Source organism: Alosa pseudoharengus, unplaced genomic scaffold, assembly GCF_046254945.1.
Source record: "Alosa pseudoharengus isolate Yale_2024_CS ecotype anadromous, Long Island Sound unplaced genomic scaffold, YU_APseudo_1.1 YU_APseudo_1.1_scf_24, whole genome shotgun sequence".
Classification (NCBI taxonomy): domain Eukaryota; kingdom Metazoa; phylum Chordata; class Actinopteri; order Clupeiformes; family Clupeidae; genus Alosa; species Alosa pseudoharengus.
In genome coordinates, this window is record NW_027468689.1 from 14,933,399 (window position 1) to 14,948,398 (window position 15,000).

General features: G+C 45.3%; 1 protein-coding gene across 3 annotated transcripts in view; it reads right to left on the reverse strand.

Moving 5' to 3' along the window:
* The window catches only part of hecw2b (HECT, C2 and WW domain containing E3 ubiquitin protein ligase 2b), a 43,377-nt gene that overhangs the window by 6,178 nt on the left and 22,199 nt on the right, over window positions 1-15,000 (reverse strand). For 2 of the 3 annotated variants that reach the window (XM_076303227.1, XM_076303226.1), the window contains exons 13-26: window positions 13,279-13,403; window positions 11,976-12,161; window positions 10,058-10,210; window positions 8,631-8,727; window positions 7,969-8,065; window positions 7,284-7,367; window positions 6,880-6,989; window positions 4,940-5,060; window positions 4,466-4,579; window positions 3,880-4,032; window positions 3,439-3,537; window positions 2,897-3,026; window positions 1,249-1,395; window positions 72-186 (exon numbers count right to left, since the gene is read on the reverse strand). In XM_076303227.1, coding sequence (XP_076159342.1) covers window positions 72-186; window positions 1,249-1,395; window positions 2,897-3,026; window positions 3,439-3,537; window positions 3,880-4,032; window positions 4,466-4,579; window positions 4,940-5,060; window positions 6,880-6,989; window positions 7,284-7,367; window positions 7,969-8,065; window positions 8,631-8,727; window positions 10,058-10,210; window positions 11,976-12,161; window positions 13,279-13,403 — 1,731 coding nt within the window. The remainder of the gene's footprint in view (window positions 1-71; window positions 187-1,248; window positions 1,396-2,896; window positions 3,027-3,438; window positions 3,538-3,879; window positions 4,033-4,465; window positions 4,580-4,939; window positions 5,061-6,879; window positions 6,990-7,283; window positions 7,368-7,968; window positions 8,066-8,630; window positions 8,728-10,057; window positions 10,211-11,975; window positions 12,162-13,278; window positions 13,404-15,000) is intronic. The other variant, XM_076303228.1, reaches the window with a different exon arrangement.

Genomic DNA, 15,000 nt, shown 5'->3' on the forward strand with positions numbered 1-15,000 from the left:
CACACACACACACACATACAAGTACACACACACACACACACACACACACTCACACACCACACATCTCTTACCTCCTCTATACTCTGTGTTATTTCTCCAGTCTGCCAGATCAATCTCTGCTGTGCCAGCAATCACCAGTTCCAGCTCTCGGGCGTCAAATACTGAAACCAGTCGTGCATCTACCACCTGAACACACACACACACACACACACACACAGAAAAACGTGAAATACATATTCATGCACACTACATTAATACATGTCATGACAAAAATAAAGTTTATCATCAACACAAAACAGCAACCCTGTGGAGGCAATTTTCTTATCACACTGTATCCAGTTATTTGAGAGTCTGTCAGAGAAAAACTGTCAAGGCTCCCAGATCTGCCATGGACAGGCTACGTTCCAGTTTGGTCCCTTGTCATCAATCCAACATCCGCCTCCACAAAACAACAAAGCTATATCACTACTGCCATCACTATCATATCAGATGTATCTATGAACTTGAGTAAACAATGATAGACAGGTCTGTGCTATCAAAGCAAGCAATCCAGTTATTGCTAATTAAGATCAGTAGAAATGTTCCATATTTTGACTTTTTGCAGGGGGGAAAGCATAACCTAATCTGAAGCAGAAATAGGATACTCCACGCACCCTCCAATTGAAACCGCAAAATCAGGTGTTTCACAGCTGTAGGACGGCAGACTATAACAACAGGAAACAGACTTGAGCACACTGATTAAACTTGAAGTCTTTACCTAGTGCAAACAAAAAACCCGACACCTCTGTGTCTTCATCAGAGTAGACGAGTAGGAGTCTGATAAAGACACAGAAGTGTTGAAACATTCGTGAGCTTAGTTTGCACTAAGTAAAGACTTCACGTTTAATCAGTGTGCTCTAGTCTGTTCCTTTGTTTTCATAACCTGAAGCAGATCAGTGAGGGAGTTCCCAGTAAATGCATCCAAGTCCACACCCCAAAAGCAAAAAAACAAAAAAACATGTTGCGAGTCGAGTGTGGTGTGTGTGTGTGTGTGTGCGTGTTTGTGTGTGTGTGTGTGTGTGTGTGTATGTGTGTGTGTGTATATGTGTGTGTGTGTGTGTGTGTGTGTGTGTGTGTGTGTGTGTGTGTGTGTGTGTGTGTGTGTGTGTGTGTGTGTGTGTGTGTGTGTGTGTGTGTGTGTGTGTGTGTGTGTGTGTATGTGTGTGTGTGTGTGTGTGTGTGTGTGTGTGTGTGTGTGTGTGTTGGTACCTCATAGAAGCCGCGGACCAGGCTCTCCGTCTGCTGCACCACCCCTCTCTCGATGCGCCACTTCACCATGCGCTCTATGTACTCCTTCTTGTTCTTCTCACACACGGGGATGTTCGCGCCGCTCGGCTTCAACTCACGCTCAGTGATCTACACAAACACACGCACACACACACACACACACACACACACACACACACACACACACACACACACACACGATGCAGTAGATCGTTCACTGAACACCCCTTTTTGATATCACTTTCCTGAAAGCACCACTGTTCCAAAAGAGCTATCATTTGAATCCTTTTCAATCGGATACAACTCTCCCAGAGGCACTACTTTCCTTAACTAGATGTACCACAGAGCGGTACAAAAATATGACCGCCGCCCAGTCAGGCACATTTTTTCCACAAAAATAAGTCACGCTTGTCAAATTGTGTTCATTTCCTACTTTGTTCCTGCTTAGCTTCAGTAATTCAGCAAAGTCAGCTGAATGGTATCTGCTGGTCTGGCTGCTGGCTAAAAACAAAAGGTGAAAGGCATATATGATTCTAACTGTCTCACTGAATTGCATTATGCACACTCAATTCTCACTGGTATCTGCTAGACAACAAGTACCAAAACATGATTAGTTCATAGATTTCACATGTAAAATACATTTTATACAACCCCACCCCCATCTTGCCTGTTCATAATTCTGAGAAATTGTTGAATTGTGTGCATGTGTGCGTGTATGTGTTTATATGTGTGTGTGTGTGTGTGTGTGTGTGTGCGTGCATGCATGTGCTTGTGGGTGTGCCTGTGTGTGTGCATGTGCATGCATGCGTACATATATCTACTGTGTGTGTATTTGCCATACGTATGATTACTGTGAATGTATGTGTGTGTGTGAATATCTGTTTATGCACAGGTGTGCATATGGAATTGGTTAACATGACCCCTGGAGGCAAACATATGCAAAAAATTGGTCATCCTAGGCCCTACGCTTCTCAAGATATTCACAGAAAACTCTGTTGGTGTACGGTCACTAAATGTAGACATAAATTAATTTATTGTATGGCCCCCCATGAACGAAAGTCCACGAAACTTGGCATGCATTCAGAGAGTGTCATAATGATCTTACACTTTCAATTTCGTGCAGTTTTGACCATGTCAGCCAGAGATATTAATACAACACCTATTTTTTTGCTTTTTAATTTTTAACTAGGTGGCGCTATACATGAATTGAGTGGTAATGGGATGGGTTGACAGGGCCCTTTAAGACCAACATACACAAAAATGGTGGTCCTCCTAGGCCCTACGGTTCTCGAGATATTCACAGAAACCTGTGTCCGCCCTACCCTCCTTTCGGGGGTCCAGTCCAACGGGGGGGCTACAGATCAAAACGAAAAACAATGGTTCCATGCTATCCTTGTGGGGCTACATGCCCACCAATTTTCGTGCACCCTGGTCTTTCAGTGTCCCGGGAATCCTTGACGGAAAATTGGCCATGCGAAAAAAAAAAAAAAAAACCTGACTAAACCTATATGACCGCCGCTTCGCTGAGCGGCGGTCATAATGATCAATCATTAGAAACTTTTTCAGACAGGTACGCAAAATTTAGATGTACGCTTCCCTCAAAAAAAGAAAAAAAAAGCCCGGCGCATACCTGGCCAAAGACTTCCTCGTTGACAGTGAAGGTGAGGTCCAGAATATCCTCGATGTCGTTATCCTTCATCCACTGCAGACTCTGGTGGAACTCCTCGTCCAGGTACTCCAGATCACTCAAATCACAAGGGCTAGAGAGAGTGCAAGACAGGCGAGGAGAGGAGAGAGGAGAGAGGAGAGATGAGAGGAGATGAGATGAGAGGAGCCGAGCGGTGAAGGGATGAGAGGAATTAAAATGAGAGTGGATGGGGAAGAGCAGACAAGGTAAAGGAAGTAGTGATCACAGCGTGTGAGATGTGGGAGAGGAGAGAGAGGACAAGCGAGGACAGAGGAGTGAAAAATAGAGGATTGAAAAAAGGAAGACGGAGGATAACAAGAACAGAAGCCGGGGGGGGGGGGGGGGGGACTTCAGTCAGATCATGAAAGGCCTTTATCAGATCCAATGCATTACCCTTGTTTCCATTTATTCATTTCGACTGGGCTGACAGTGGTAGTGTCTTTGGGTGAGGTGCGGACAGTTGTGGTTCCTCAGAGGGGACTTACATGCGCAGGAGTCCCTTGTAGAAGGGCCGTGTGAAAAAGGCGTCCAGCAGGTACTGATGGATCAAAGCCAGGCCCAGGATTCGCCCACTAAACCGGAACCTGAAGGGGTACCACAGAAAAAAGAATAAGCCATAATTGACCGAACTGAATCGGAACTGGACACCTCAGAAAGACAAGCTGTAGCATCAAGGCTTCCATTATAAGGCAGACGTTCTAAATTTGGCAACCAAACTCTCTGGCACAACAAACAAATCGGCGAACGTTCCCAGATAACCAGTCTGTTTCAAACTAAATCAATGTTAAGTAATAAAAAAAATAAAAAAAAACATAAATTATGCACAAATTCTACAGTAACTATTGTCTCTTGTTGATTTGCCATAAGAGTGAGAAACAAGTAGTGGTACAGCACAGAACCACTCCAGCATGGCAGCTCTTCCTCACCATTCATGGTGGTTATCCACAAAGGCGGACATGGGGCTTATCTGCACGGTGTAGGTGTCGTTGGCCGAGTATTCAAACAGTCCGTAGTACGGATTAAACAGCTCGCGGGACACCAGGAAGAAGAACTCTCTCGATGGGCCGCTGTAGTCCAACCTGCATTCGACAAACAGAAGCAGACAGACACAAGCAACACAAGCAGAGAGACCGTCAGAGGCGTGTGGGAGCTGTCAGGCTTTGTGAACCAACACAATAGTGTGATTTTTCTCTGACACATGACAAAGATCTTACAAAGATGAGAGACAGCCCAGTGTGGTGACAAAGAGACACTACATCACATCTCTACAGAGATAAAAACATCTCAGACTCACGCAAACAGTAGGTGTGGGAGGCAAAAAAACAAACCCTTGGCAAAGTATGATGTTTGCGAATGTGTCCAATTTAAACAAGCACTCGAAATCCGATCCACAATAACAGCCAAATGTACAAACGATTGCAAAGATCTGTGCTAAGATGTGAAATACAGTGTTAGGATAGAGGCTCCTTACTGGAATGAAGGAAATAAAGAACAGCGAACAGTTTTACTCACCCCTCCTCACCCACAAAACTGACATAGAGCTTGCTCCTCTGCAGGTCCTTACGGGAGTAGCACATGATCTGGTTGAAGGCGTCTTCCAAAAGATGGTCCCTGCGTATGATCAACCTTATGGACAACGACAGATGAAATGGTCAGTTTCATGAACGCTGGGTACACTGTAAGTGTGCGTGTTCTTGTGTGACAGTGTGTCTGCATGTCTGCATGCAGGAGCAAGATAGTGACTGAGTATTTGAGTGTGTGTGTATATTGTATTTGAGTACATTTGGGTTTGTTTGTAAGGGCCCCTTTATATTGTGTTGGAACTCATGCACGGGTGTGTGCTTGTGTACATTCTATGTCAGATATTTGAGAGGGACAAACAGAGGCTGTGTGTGTGTGTTTGTGTGTGTGTGTGTTTGTGTGTGTGTGTGTTGTGTGTGTGTGTGTGTGTGTGTGTGTGTCAAGGTATGCAGCCACAACACTCACTTAACCTTCCCCGGCCCCTGTCCATAACCTTTCGTCTCTAACTTGCGATAGAAATTCCTCAGCTTGGCCTCGAAATCCCGTTTGTATGGAGCTGGGGCTCGCGCATTCGCTCGTTGTGTGCCTGGAGGAAGTGGAGGGAGAGAAAGAGGAAGAGAAAGAGACAGAGAGAGAGAAAAGTGGGAGAAAGAAAGGAAAAGAGAGAGAGAGAAAGAGAGAGAGAGTGATGAATGACTTCATTACCAGGTATAGGTGAGAGGCTACAATATACTGCACCTTTCACCTGACAAAAAAAGCTGCATTTATTACAGAGCTGAGTGCTAGCCTCAACCTAAAAACACGCCACTAAAAATAAACAAATCAACATGCAAGTAGCACTCGCATCTACAAACAAGCATTTTAAAAACAGTTTTTTTTTTTTTTGTCCACCTTTTGCCTGGCAGGGTTGTTTTTTAAAGAGCTCGCGGGGATTAAAAAAAAAACACACATTTTTTTGTGAGGGGTGTGTGGAGACACATCCTCGCACCCAGCACACACTCTGTCACACGCGGCGCTCCCGGCGGACTTGTGAAAATCTAGCTGCTGATTTGACGAGTGAGACAGCCAAACCCAGGGATTATCCCAAATCCCAGAGCTCCCTCTTACCCCTCATTTACACCCCCCCCCCCCCACCACCAGCCACCCCAACCGCCCAAAAAAACTAAATCCCAAACAAGGATTGGATTTGCCACACACACCACACCACCCTAACCACCCCCCAACCAACAAAAAAACAAGGAGTTATCCAAATAGAGCATCGGCCTCGCACCCAAACATGCTCTCCATGTGTGGTCTGCTGCCAAGCATGGGTCGTGAAAGTGTGTGTGTGTGTGTGTGTGTGTGTGTGTGTGTGAGGCTTATGACTTAGTCTCCTCTACTCTATTTCGGAGGAGATTGTTAGGCTTGCTCGGGGATGGATGGGGCGCCCTGCCACTTGTTCACCCCGCGCCGACTCTGACACAAAGCCACGTCAATCCCGTTTCCCGCTTGTCGGCGGGCAAATCAGTCGGCGGCAGCCGATCACTGTTAGGGGGGGGGGGGGGGGATTGCGACTGGTACAGAGCGTTCTGAAGGTTCAGCAGTGAACACGGCAGCGTAAACGCTTGTGAGTATTAGATCCGGGTGCAGTGTTTACTGCCTGTGTAGTCTGGAGACTGGCAGAAGCAGTGGAATACCGTGGAGCTGTCATGGGGATAATGACAAGACTGACAGCTGGAGGAGAAGCTCAGTGCAGTGGTGTTTGTGAGTGAGTGAGTGTGTGTGTGTGTGTGTGTGTGTGTGTGTGTGTGTGTGTGTGTGTGTGTGTGTGGTGCCTTCTCGACTGCCACAGCTGTGGTGCCCTACTGTGCCCTACTGATTCTGCCTAGTTGTAGGATTTGTACTACAGATTATCCCTTAAAAGAACCCCCTAAAGATTCCATTATGAAACCCCCCCACGACACACACACACACACACACACACACACACACACACACACACACACACACACACACACACACACACACACACACACACACTCCCTCCAAGGTGATTTTCATTTGGTTTACGTTTCACTGTGTTTCTCTATTTCTCTACAGGTATCATCACAATATCCCAATGCCATCAGTGGTGCAGAACCGTCTTTTCAAAGAAAGGGTTTGGAAGTGTGACGAATCTCTTTCTCTATTTTCTTTAGAGCTGTCAGAACAAGCCTTTAAGAAGCCGTTTGTCTTCAGCTGCCGTCGGACTCCGTGCAACTCCACACCCTCCATCAGCGAAGAGCGTCCACTCGCTTGACGGACAGTGCTTTTGACTCTTCAGCACAGAGTTCATGTCAGTGAGCAATATCTGTTGCCTTTACCCATGCAGAGTCTGACAGATCTTTTAAAATGCAAGAAACGGTCTGTCTGTCCACGGATCTCACCAGGAGAGTTTTGGGGGGAGGACACCGGCGAGCCTCGCGGTGATTGGCAGTAGCTGGGGTGCAGTAAGGCATGGGGCGGCACGTACGACATCACTTCCTCTTCAAACAGACTGCGGGGGAGACAGAGGAGAGAGGGGTCTGAATCGCCAAACACAAAAGTAGAATACACAGAATAATAACCGCTAGCACAGCGCCAGGCATGGATTTCACTCAGTAGCACGCAGGAGCTAACAGTCTGAAACACAAACTCATCCCAACTCGCTGTCAGACATCAAAACAATGACACACACACACACACACATACTTTCCTCTGCTCAGACACACAAACTCTCTCTCTCACTCACACACTCTCTCTCTCTCTCTCACACACACACACACACACACACACACACACTCAGGAAGACCTTAGCAGAATGACGAGGTCAGCATCACTGGAAAGACGAGCCAGGCCAGACGCTCCTTCATTACGGATAAACTGCACCTTCTCCCTGTGGTAGACACACACACACACACACACACACACACACACATATATACAATCAGAATAGCAGCAGGGGCAAATGCATTCTCAAATCCAAATCCATCATCCCTATCATGTCTAGTCAGTGTTGTGGCAGCGCTGCAGCCATTACCCCCTGCCCCAAAATGTCAACCATCGCATGACTATTTCAGTAAGCTGTCCAAGTTAATAGACATAACTCCAGATACCTTATGAACTGAACAGGGAGTAGTTAGCGATTCTGTTAGCGGCTATGATTAACATTACATAAACTGTGTAGTCAGAAAAAAAAATGTGTCAGGCATAATTTAGCATGTCAGTATAGTGACATTGGTGATATGACTGACAGTACAGCTTAAGTAAACCTGTCAATTATTAAATAATTATCCATAATTTTTTTGTCATGTGTGAGTGACTATCCGACTCTGTCAAACCTGATATGATTATATATATAGCTATGTGCTGTGTCGGTGCCAGGGGGCTGTCTCAGTGACTGTGTGCTGTGTCAGAGGCGTTCTTTAAGAGAAGTTCTACGTTTCCATGACTACTAGGATAAGAGGCTATATATATATATATATATATGTCCTCACCTGAGCGAGTGATTTCTGATGAGCTCCGGCTGTCTCTCCTGCAGGATATCAAAGATGTTGGGTTGCCGTAGAAACGCCACAATCTTGTCGTTGTAGGCTGAGGTGTGAGAAGCAAAAAAAAAAAGAAATGGGGGGGGGGGGGGGGGTGTGAAAGAGAGATGAGAAACAAGAGAGAAACAGTGGTGCAAATGATAGCGAGAGAAAAGTGCTTGTGAGACTCGTTCGTTCTGATCATCAACACAAATGTTGAACGCGCTATTGAGCGTTTTAGCAATGATTCACAAATGCAGGGACATTTTCTGCAATAACATGTACTGTATGTGACCAAAGTGCCAATGAAACACCCAAACTGGATGCGATGATTGCATGCTCTTAGCTGATATTAAGTTGGTGCTGCAATGAATAATGATGATCTCTTTGAGAGGATAACACGTTCACAGATTGCCACATTAACTAAAATAGCTTCCACCCATTGAACCTGGCGTAGCAGTAAAACTACTAAAAGCAAAAAATAGCATGGTATCAAAAGCCTGACTCCAGGACAAACACACATTTCAGCACTCACTGGAACGTCAAGATCAACTAGACAAATAAACATGCTGTGATTAACCAAAGCATTGCCTGCGGTACAGCTGTATGCGTAGCAGTGACAGAACACATACCTGTGGGCACTACGTCCTGGCATTGGTTCCGGTTGTTGAAAGTGTTGGAGGGCCGAGGAAGAACTGGGGGTCCACCATGCCGTGGGTCATCTCCCACCTAACATGCGTGCGTGTGCGCGCACACACACACACACACACACACACACACACACACACACACAGACACACACACACACAGGTTGAAGGAAGGAAATGCAGTGCACACTCAACCCATTCTGATTTGTATAAGAAGCACAATGAAAAAGACAGAACAGAATCACTGATGTGTATGTCCATACAGTGTCAACATCACATTTGGTGGTCATTCGATGGTAAAGGGCATCAGAAAGCCTGTTTGAGTACTCTGAGGAAGATGTAGGCCATTTCTTTGTGATGCAGAATGCATTTGTGATTTCTCCCTGCCATAATTGCTTTGACAGTAATTACTCAACGCATGCCAACCGTGACCAGTTAAAAGGCAAATTAACTACGCATTTATAAACAGCTGTGAATGCACCGCGGATGATAACTCATTCCATTTACACATCATTATGTGGGCCGAGAATCCTCAAAACCTCGCGGAGTGTGAATAAGTGATCGCTTACATAACGAGGCATTAGCAATTTAAAAAATGGACCATCGTTAAACATTTCTACAAGGCCACCTAACCCACACTCACAGCTAGTGGAAAGTTACCAGGGAGAGAGATGGAGGGAGGGAGAGAGGGGGGAGTGTTTTCGTTCTAAATAACTGTTTGTACATTAGCATTCCCTCTCCAGGAAGACTTTCAGGGGGATTTGGAGATTAGGAGGGCGGTGCTCAAATGCGATGCGCGTTCACACACTCACCGTGAGAAAAATGGATAAAAGAGCCTCCGGGGGGGGGAAAGAGCACGAAAAAAACCGACGGAATTAATCAGCCGATCTGAAAGAGCCGTGCAAGCGTGTGCTCTGCCTTTCAATAGATAACCAGCACCTCTGTCACACACGTACAACTGAACCCGCACAGGGAGAAACGAAGGCCACCGGATGCATTAGCGAGAACCAGAGTGAATACGCTTGCTTCCCGTCAGGAGGCCTGTTTGAATTCAATTACGGGATTCTTTCATTCGTCGGTTTAGCAGTGTTGCAAATGCATTATTCAGTATGGATAATGGCAGCTGTAATGAGGATGGCTGGTGGTGGTGTGTAGTAAATAAATGTTGTTCATGTTTCACAGGTGATATCTGTGATGTGACAGACATGCCAGCTTTCCCAACATTTATTTCCCTTTATTTTCAATTCTAGCTACCAGTCCTTCACAAACCGAAGGATGTTCCCATCTGACGTCGGAGTCGACTCATTCCCAAACCTCTGTGTCGGGCGGGCCGAGTGCCGATTGGCCACCTTGGCTGTGCGTGCGTGAGTGGTGTGAGGTGGACGGGGTGGGGTGTCGGGGGTGAGGCTCACCATGCGTCGGGTGCTCACCTCCCCCGCGCTGTGACTGCGCTGGCGGCTCAGATGCTGGCGGTGGGCCAGCAGGCTACTGGGCCGGGCGCTCTGCAAGGGCAGCCGGGGGTCGATGAAGGTGGTGGAGCGGCAGTTATGGTCCACAAAGAAAGGCTGGGGGGGAAACAAAAAGGCCGATCAAATGCCGATCAAACATTAACAGCAACGAGTTAAGTTATTGGATGATTTATACATGCATTTTCCCACAAACATGGTCTTAAAAGTAAGATAAGAGGTGTTAAAGCTGGTAATTATTAACCCAACTATTAGTGGATACATAAAAGTCCCTGTGTGAAAAGTTCTAATGGCAGTGCCTACAGCCAACAATGCTTGGCAACAAATACTGTATTATGAACAAAGGCTTTTTTTCTGTGGTTTCCAATGTACAAAAATGTAAATAGGCACAACTGAAAAAGAAAACAAGACTGTAAATCCACAGAGAAGTACAGTAAAATGAATACAGACACACATATAAGAATTCTGTGCACGTCTTCAAGTCCATTTCATTTAGCAATTTTTATGGACACTAAACCTATCACAAGGATCGTGCATCACAAAAATAGTCAGAGGACAAAACAGAGGACAAGATCATTAAACAGACAGAGAGAGAGAGAAAGGGAGGCAGAGTTGGAGAAAGAACAAGAGAGACAGAGAGAACCAGGGAGAGCAATAGATCAAGCCAGGCAGCTGGAGAGGAGAGGAGAGAAAGTGAGCGAAACCAGGGCAAGACAAAACAAAGACAAAACTGAAAAGACGGCACTTGAGATCGTGCCAGCGCCACAGACCGGGGAGGAAAAATAAAGTGGCCGTAAGGAAGAGGTAGACAGAGAGAGTACGTGGATACAGATTTAGATTTTTTTTCCACACTTGAAAGGTTGTCTCTCTCTTGGGGGTGCCTCAGTGAGTGCACAAAGCAAAAAAAGATTACTAGCTCATCATCACAGAGAACCCTAATGTGTTCCAGAAGAGGCGCCTCCTGGCTTAATTGGACATTGATACAAATGCCTGTAGAGTTGACAGTAAGTGAGTGGGAATATGGGGTTTGGACACCCTGCTCATTGGTCAGGACACCTCAGTCAGAAATACACATAGAGCATAGAGTGGAGTTGTATGAAAACATGATAGCCCGCATTCAACTAACTCAACAAACAGATAGGGGAACATGGATGAGACACATTGAAACATACAGAACTTCAACAGACATAGGACAAAATATTCCATACTTGATGCACATTTAATTCATTTACTTGGTGTGTGAAAGGTTACGGAGCCTGGGAAGTGTCATTGCAAAATATTTTTTTGTGTGTGTCAAGAGAATGGGCACTCGTTTTACTAAATCTTGCTCTCATTTTACTAGATCACGTGATCATTTTAGTAAAATGTACGCTCGTTTTACTAAATTGTGCACTCATTGTACTAAATAGTGTATTGTTATTCTGAATTAAAGCATGAACACAATTTAGTCAAACAAATGCACAATTTAGTGAAATGAGCACACAATCCAATAAAATGAAAGCATGATTTAGTAAAACAAGTGCACAATTTAGTAAAATGAGCATACAATTTAGTAAAACGAGCACACATCGACACAGACAAACTGACTTGAGAAAGATTTACATGTATTCTTTTAGCAGAGAGTGAGCCAAGGAGAAAGAGAGTGAGAGAAAATTATGTTAAGAGGAGGTAACATAGATAGATAGATAGATAGATAGATACTGTAGATAGATAGATACTTTACTGATCCCCAAGGGGAAATTCAAGAAATGACAGAAAAACAAAAAAGAAAGAATGAAAGAAGGACAGAACACATGAAAGAGAGATGAAATGACAGAGAATGTGACAGGGAGAGAGAGAAGGGAGAGAGAGAGAGATCATCCACCTTTCCAGTGTGGTCATGCTTCATCTCCCAGCCGCGGGGAAGCTCCAGCTGTTTGTTGGCAAACAGGTTGAGGAAGGTGACCAGGTCACGGTTGTGCTGGTAGCGCTCAAAGTTGTGTGCGTCCCGACGCACCTTACTGATCATGTGCTTCAGGCAGGTGTTACTTGTAAACAGGCGGTAGGCACTCTGGGAGGGAGAGAGACCAGAAAGATACAGTAGTGTGTGTGTGAGACTGTGTGTGTGTGTGTGTGTGTGTGTGTGTGTCGGGGGAGGGGGTATTCTAGGCTCAGCAAAGGACATTTTTTGATCCATCTATGCACACAACCTGCTGATTTCACCTCCTGCTATGACACAAACTTGAGCTAACTTGAAAATTCAGGTGGATGACACCAATCACTGGGAATGACTATTATTATCTCTGTGAGCGTGTGTGCATGTTGCCATGGTTATGCGGTACTGGTGAGGAGCTATGAATTTCTCTGTGTACACGTGTATGTGTGTGTGTGTGTGTGTGTGTGTGTGTGTGTGTGTGTGTGTGTGTGTGTGTGTGTGTGTGTGTGCATGTGTGTGTTATCAAACCAAGTGAACTCTCACTACCAGAGAGCAGACAGATGAAGAAAGGAACAGACAGAGAAATCAATGGAGAGCTAGAGTGGGGGAATAACATACTTCCACAATCAATACTGATCTTTTGCCCACTAATCATGTTATCAAACAACAAGAATTGATCTTTTATCGTTTTGTTTAATTTCCACTAAGACAACATATCTAATGTTATAAAATACATCACACGCCACCTAACAACATTCCATTGCTCACCAATATCTTCACAGACAAAATATTTCTTTCCTTTACCAGGCTGTATCATGATTTATGAATGGCTGAAAGAGAGGTTAAAGGAACCGTATGTAAGAAATGTATTTCAATTAATCATAAAATGGCCCTGATATGTCACTAGACATTAAGAAATCATGTTCATTTCAAATACTTATATCACTGACAACAGTAGTCCGGCCAGGATATTGTCATTTAAAAAGTGAAGTTGCAGCCCTCAACTGATGTTGATGTTGTGTTTTGTTATGTCATGTTGTGTTTTGGCCTAATGCGCCACCCTCTACCTATCTACTAATCACAAAGTCAGTAGTGTTTCAGCATCCGGGTTGCCAGCTCTGCCAGTCAGGGGGGAGGGGGAGGAGATACACCGCTCTACAGTCATTTGAAAGTGATTGGAGTACCAGTTTTGGCCACAATCTTACATACGGTTCCCTTAAATGAAACAGGGTTTGTGTGTGTGTGGACTCACGGGGTTGGAATGCAACACGGCGAAGAAGTCGGGGCTGGTGAGGAACTTGGCGCTGGGGGACTGCAGCAGCAGAGAGAGACGCGAACGGGAGCTGGAGGGGGGAACCACGCTGTCCCGCCGGTACTCTGCAACACACGCAGACAGTCAGTGAGTTGGAATGTGTGTGTGTGTGTGTGTGTGTGTGTGTGTGTGTGTGTGTGTATGAGTGTGTGTTTGTGTGTGTGTGTGCTGTGTGTGTGTGTGTGTGTGTGTGTGTGCCTTTGTGTGTGTGTGTGTGTGTGTGTGTGTGTGTATGCGCGTATGTGTGTGTGTGTGTGTGTGCGCGTATGTGTATAAGTGTGTGATTGTGTGTGTATGTGTTGTGTGTGAGTGTGAGTGTGTGTCTTTGTGTGAGTGTGTGTCTTTGTGTGTGTGTGTGTGTGTGTGTTTGTGTGTGTGTGTGTGTGTGTGTGTGTGTGTGTGTGTGTGTGTGTGTGTGTGCCTTTGTGTGTGTGTGTGTGTGTGTGTGTGTCCATGTGAGGAGTTATGAAAGCCCCACGAGAATTCACAACAGTATTGAACAGCTTTGCTCAGCTTTACCTATTACGACTGGTTCTCAGTTGATGTATGCTGGTGTCTCCTCTACTTTCTCCTCAGATTCCCAGTCACCAGTGGCGTAACTATAGTAGGTGCAGCAAGTGCAGTCGCATCAGGGCCCGTGACCTCCCGGGGCCCGTCGCTACCCCCGCAATGCATTTGCTGGAAAATTCTATACAGGTCCTTTCTGACTACCGCCGTGCCTTTGACCAGGCCAAGGCTACAGCGCAGACGCTCGCAAATAAATGGGGGGTTCAGAGTACATTTGAAAATGTTAGAGCACGGAGAGTGAAGCGTCACTTTGACGAACTATCGGAAGATGAGCGCTTAAACGATGCAGAGAGATACTTCAAAGTGCAGGTATTTAATGGAACTCTGGACATCATAATCAGTCAGCTCTCCCAAAGATTTGCAAGGATGCGGGAAACTTGTCATGTGTTTGAGTCTTTACGTCATATGACCCTTCAACTCGCAGGTGATGATGAACTGCTTGAAAAGGCAAGACGTTTGTCAAACCATTATAGCAGGGACATTGCACCGACATTCCCAACACAACTCCTCTCATTCAGGTCTTGCTTTAAAGCAGAGATTTCACAGAAGTCATCTATTTTTCAACTTGCCAAAATGCTGGTGGTAGATTATGACAGTGTAACAACCACATTCGGGGAAGTGTGTACTGCTCTCATGTTGTTTCTGACATTGGCTGTGACTAAGGCAACAGCTGAGAGATCTTTTCCCAAACTCAAACTTATTAAAGAGCAGAATGGGGCAGGAGAGGCTCAGTGGGTTAGCTATCCTGTCCATTGAAAATACGAGAGCCAGAGCATTAAATATTGGGAACATCGTTAACGATTTTGCACAACGAAAGGCTCGTAAGATGGCCTTCTTCTAATGGCCTAGTTCACGCATATTGGGGATTGTATGCATATGAATGATTTTATTTGGTTTCTGCACGGTTAAATAAGTTAGGCTACAATAAGTTTTGTTTCTGCCCAGTGTGAGTTTATAAGCAAGCAATCTACGCTTGCGGTATCAGCAGAGGGTTCAAGAGGCTCATTGAGCGCATTGAGTGTTCCCATAATTCCATGCGAGTTGATGTTAATGCAGTAATATTAGATTACCCTGGCCTGCAGGCTGTTAATACAA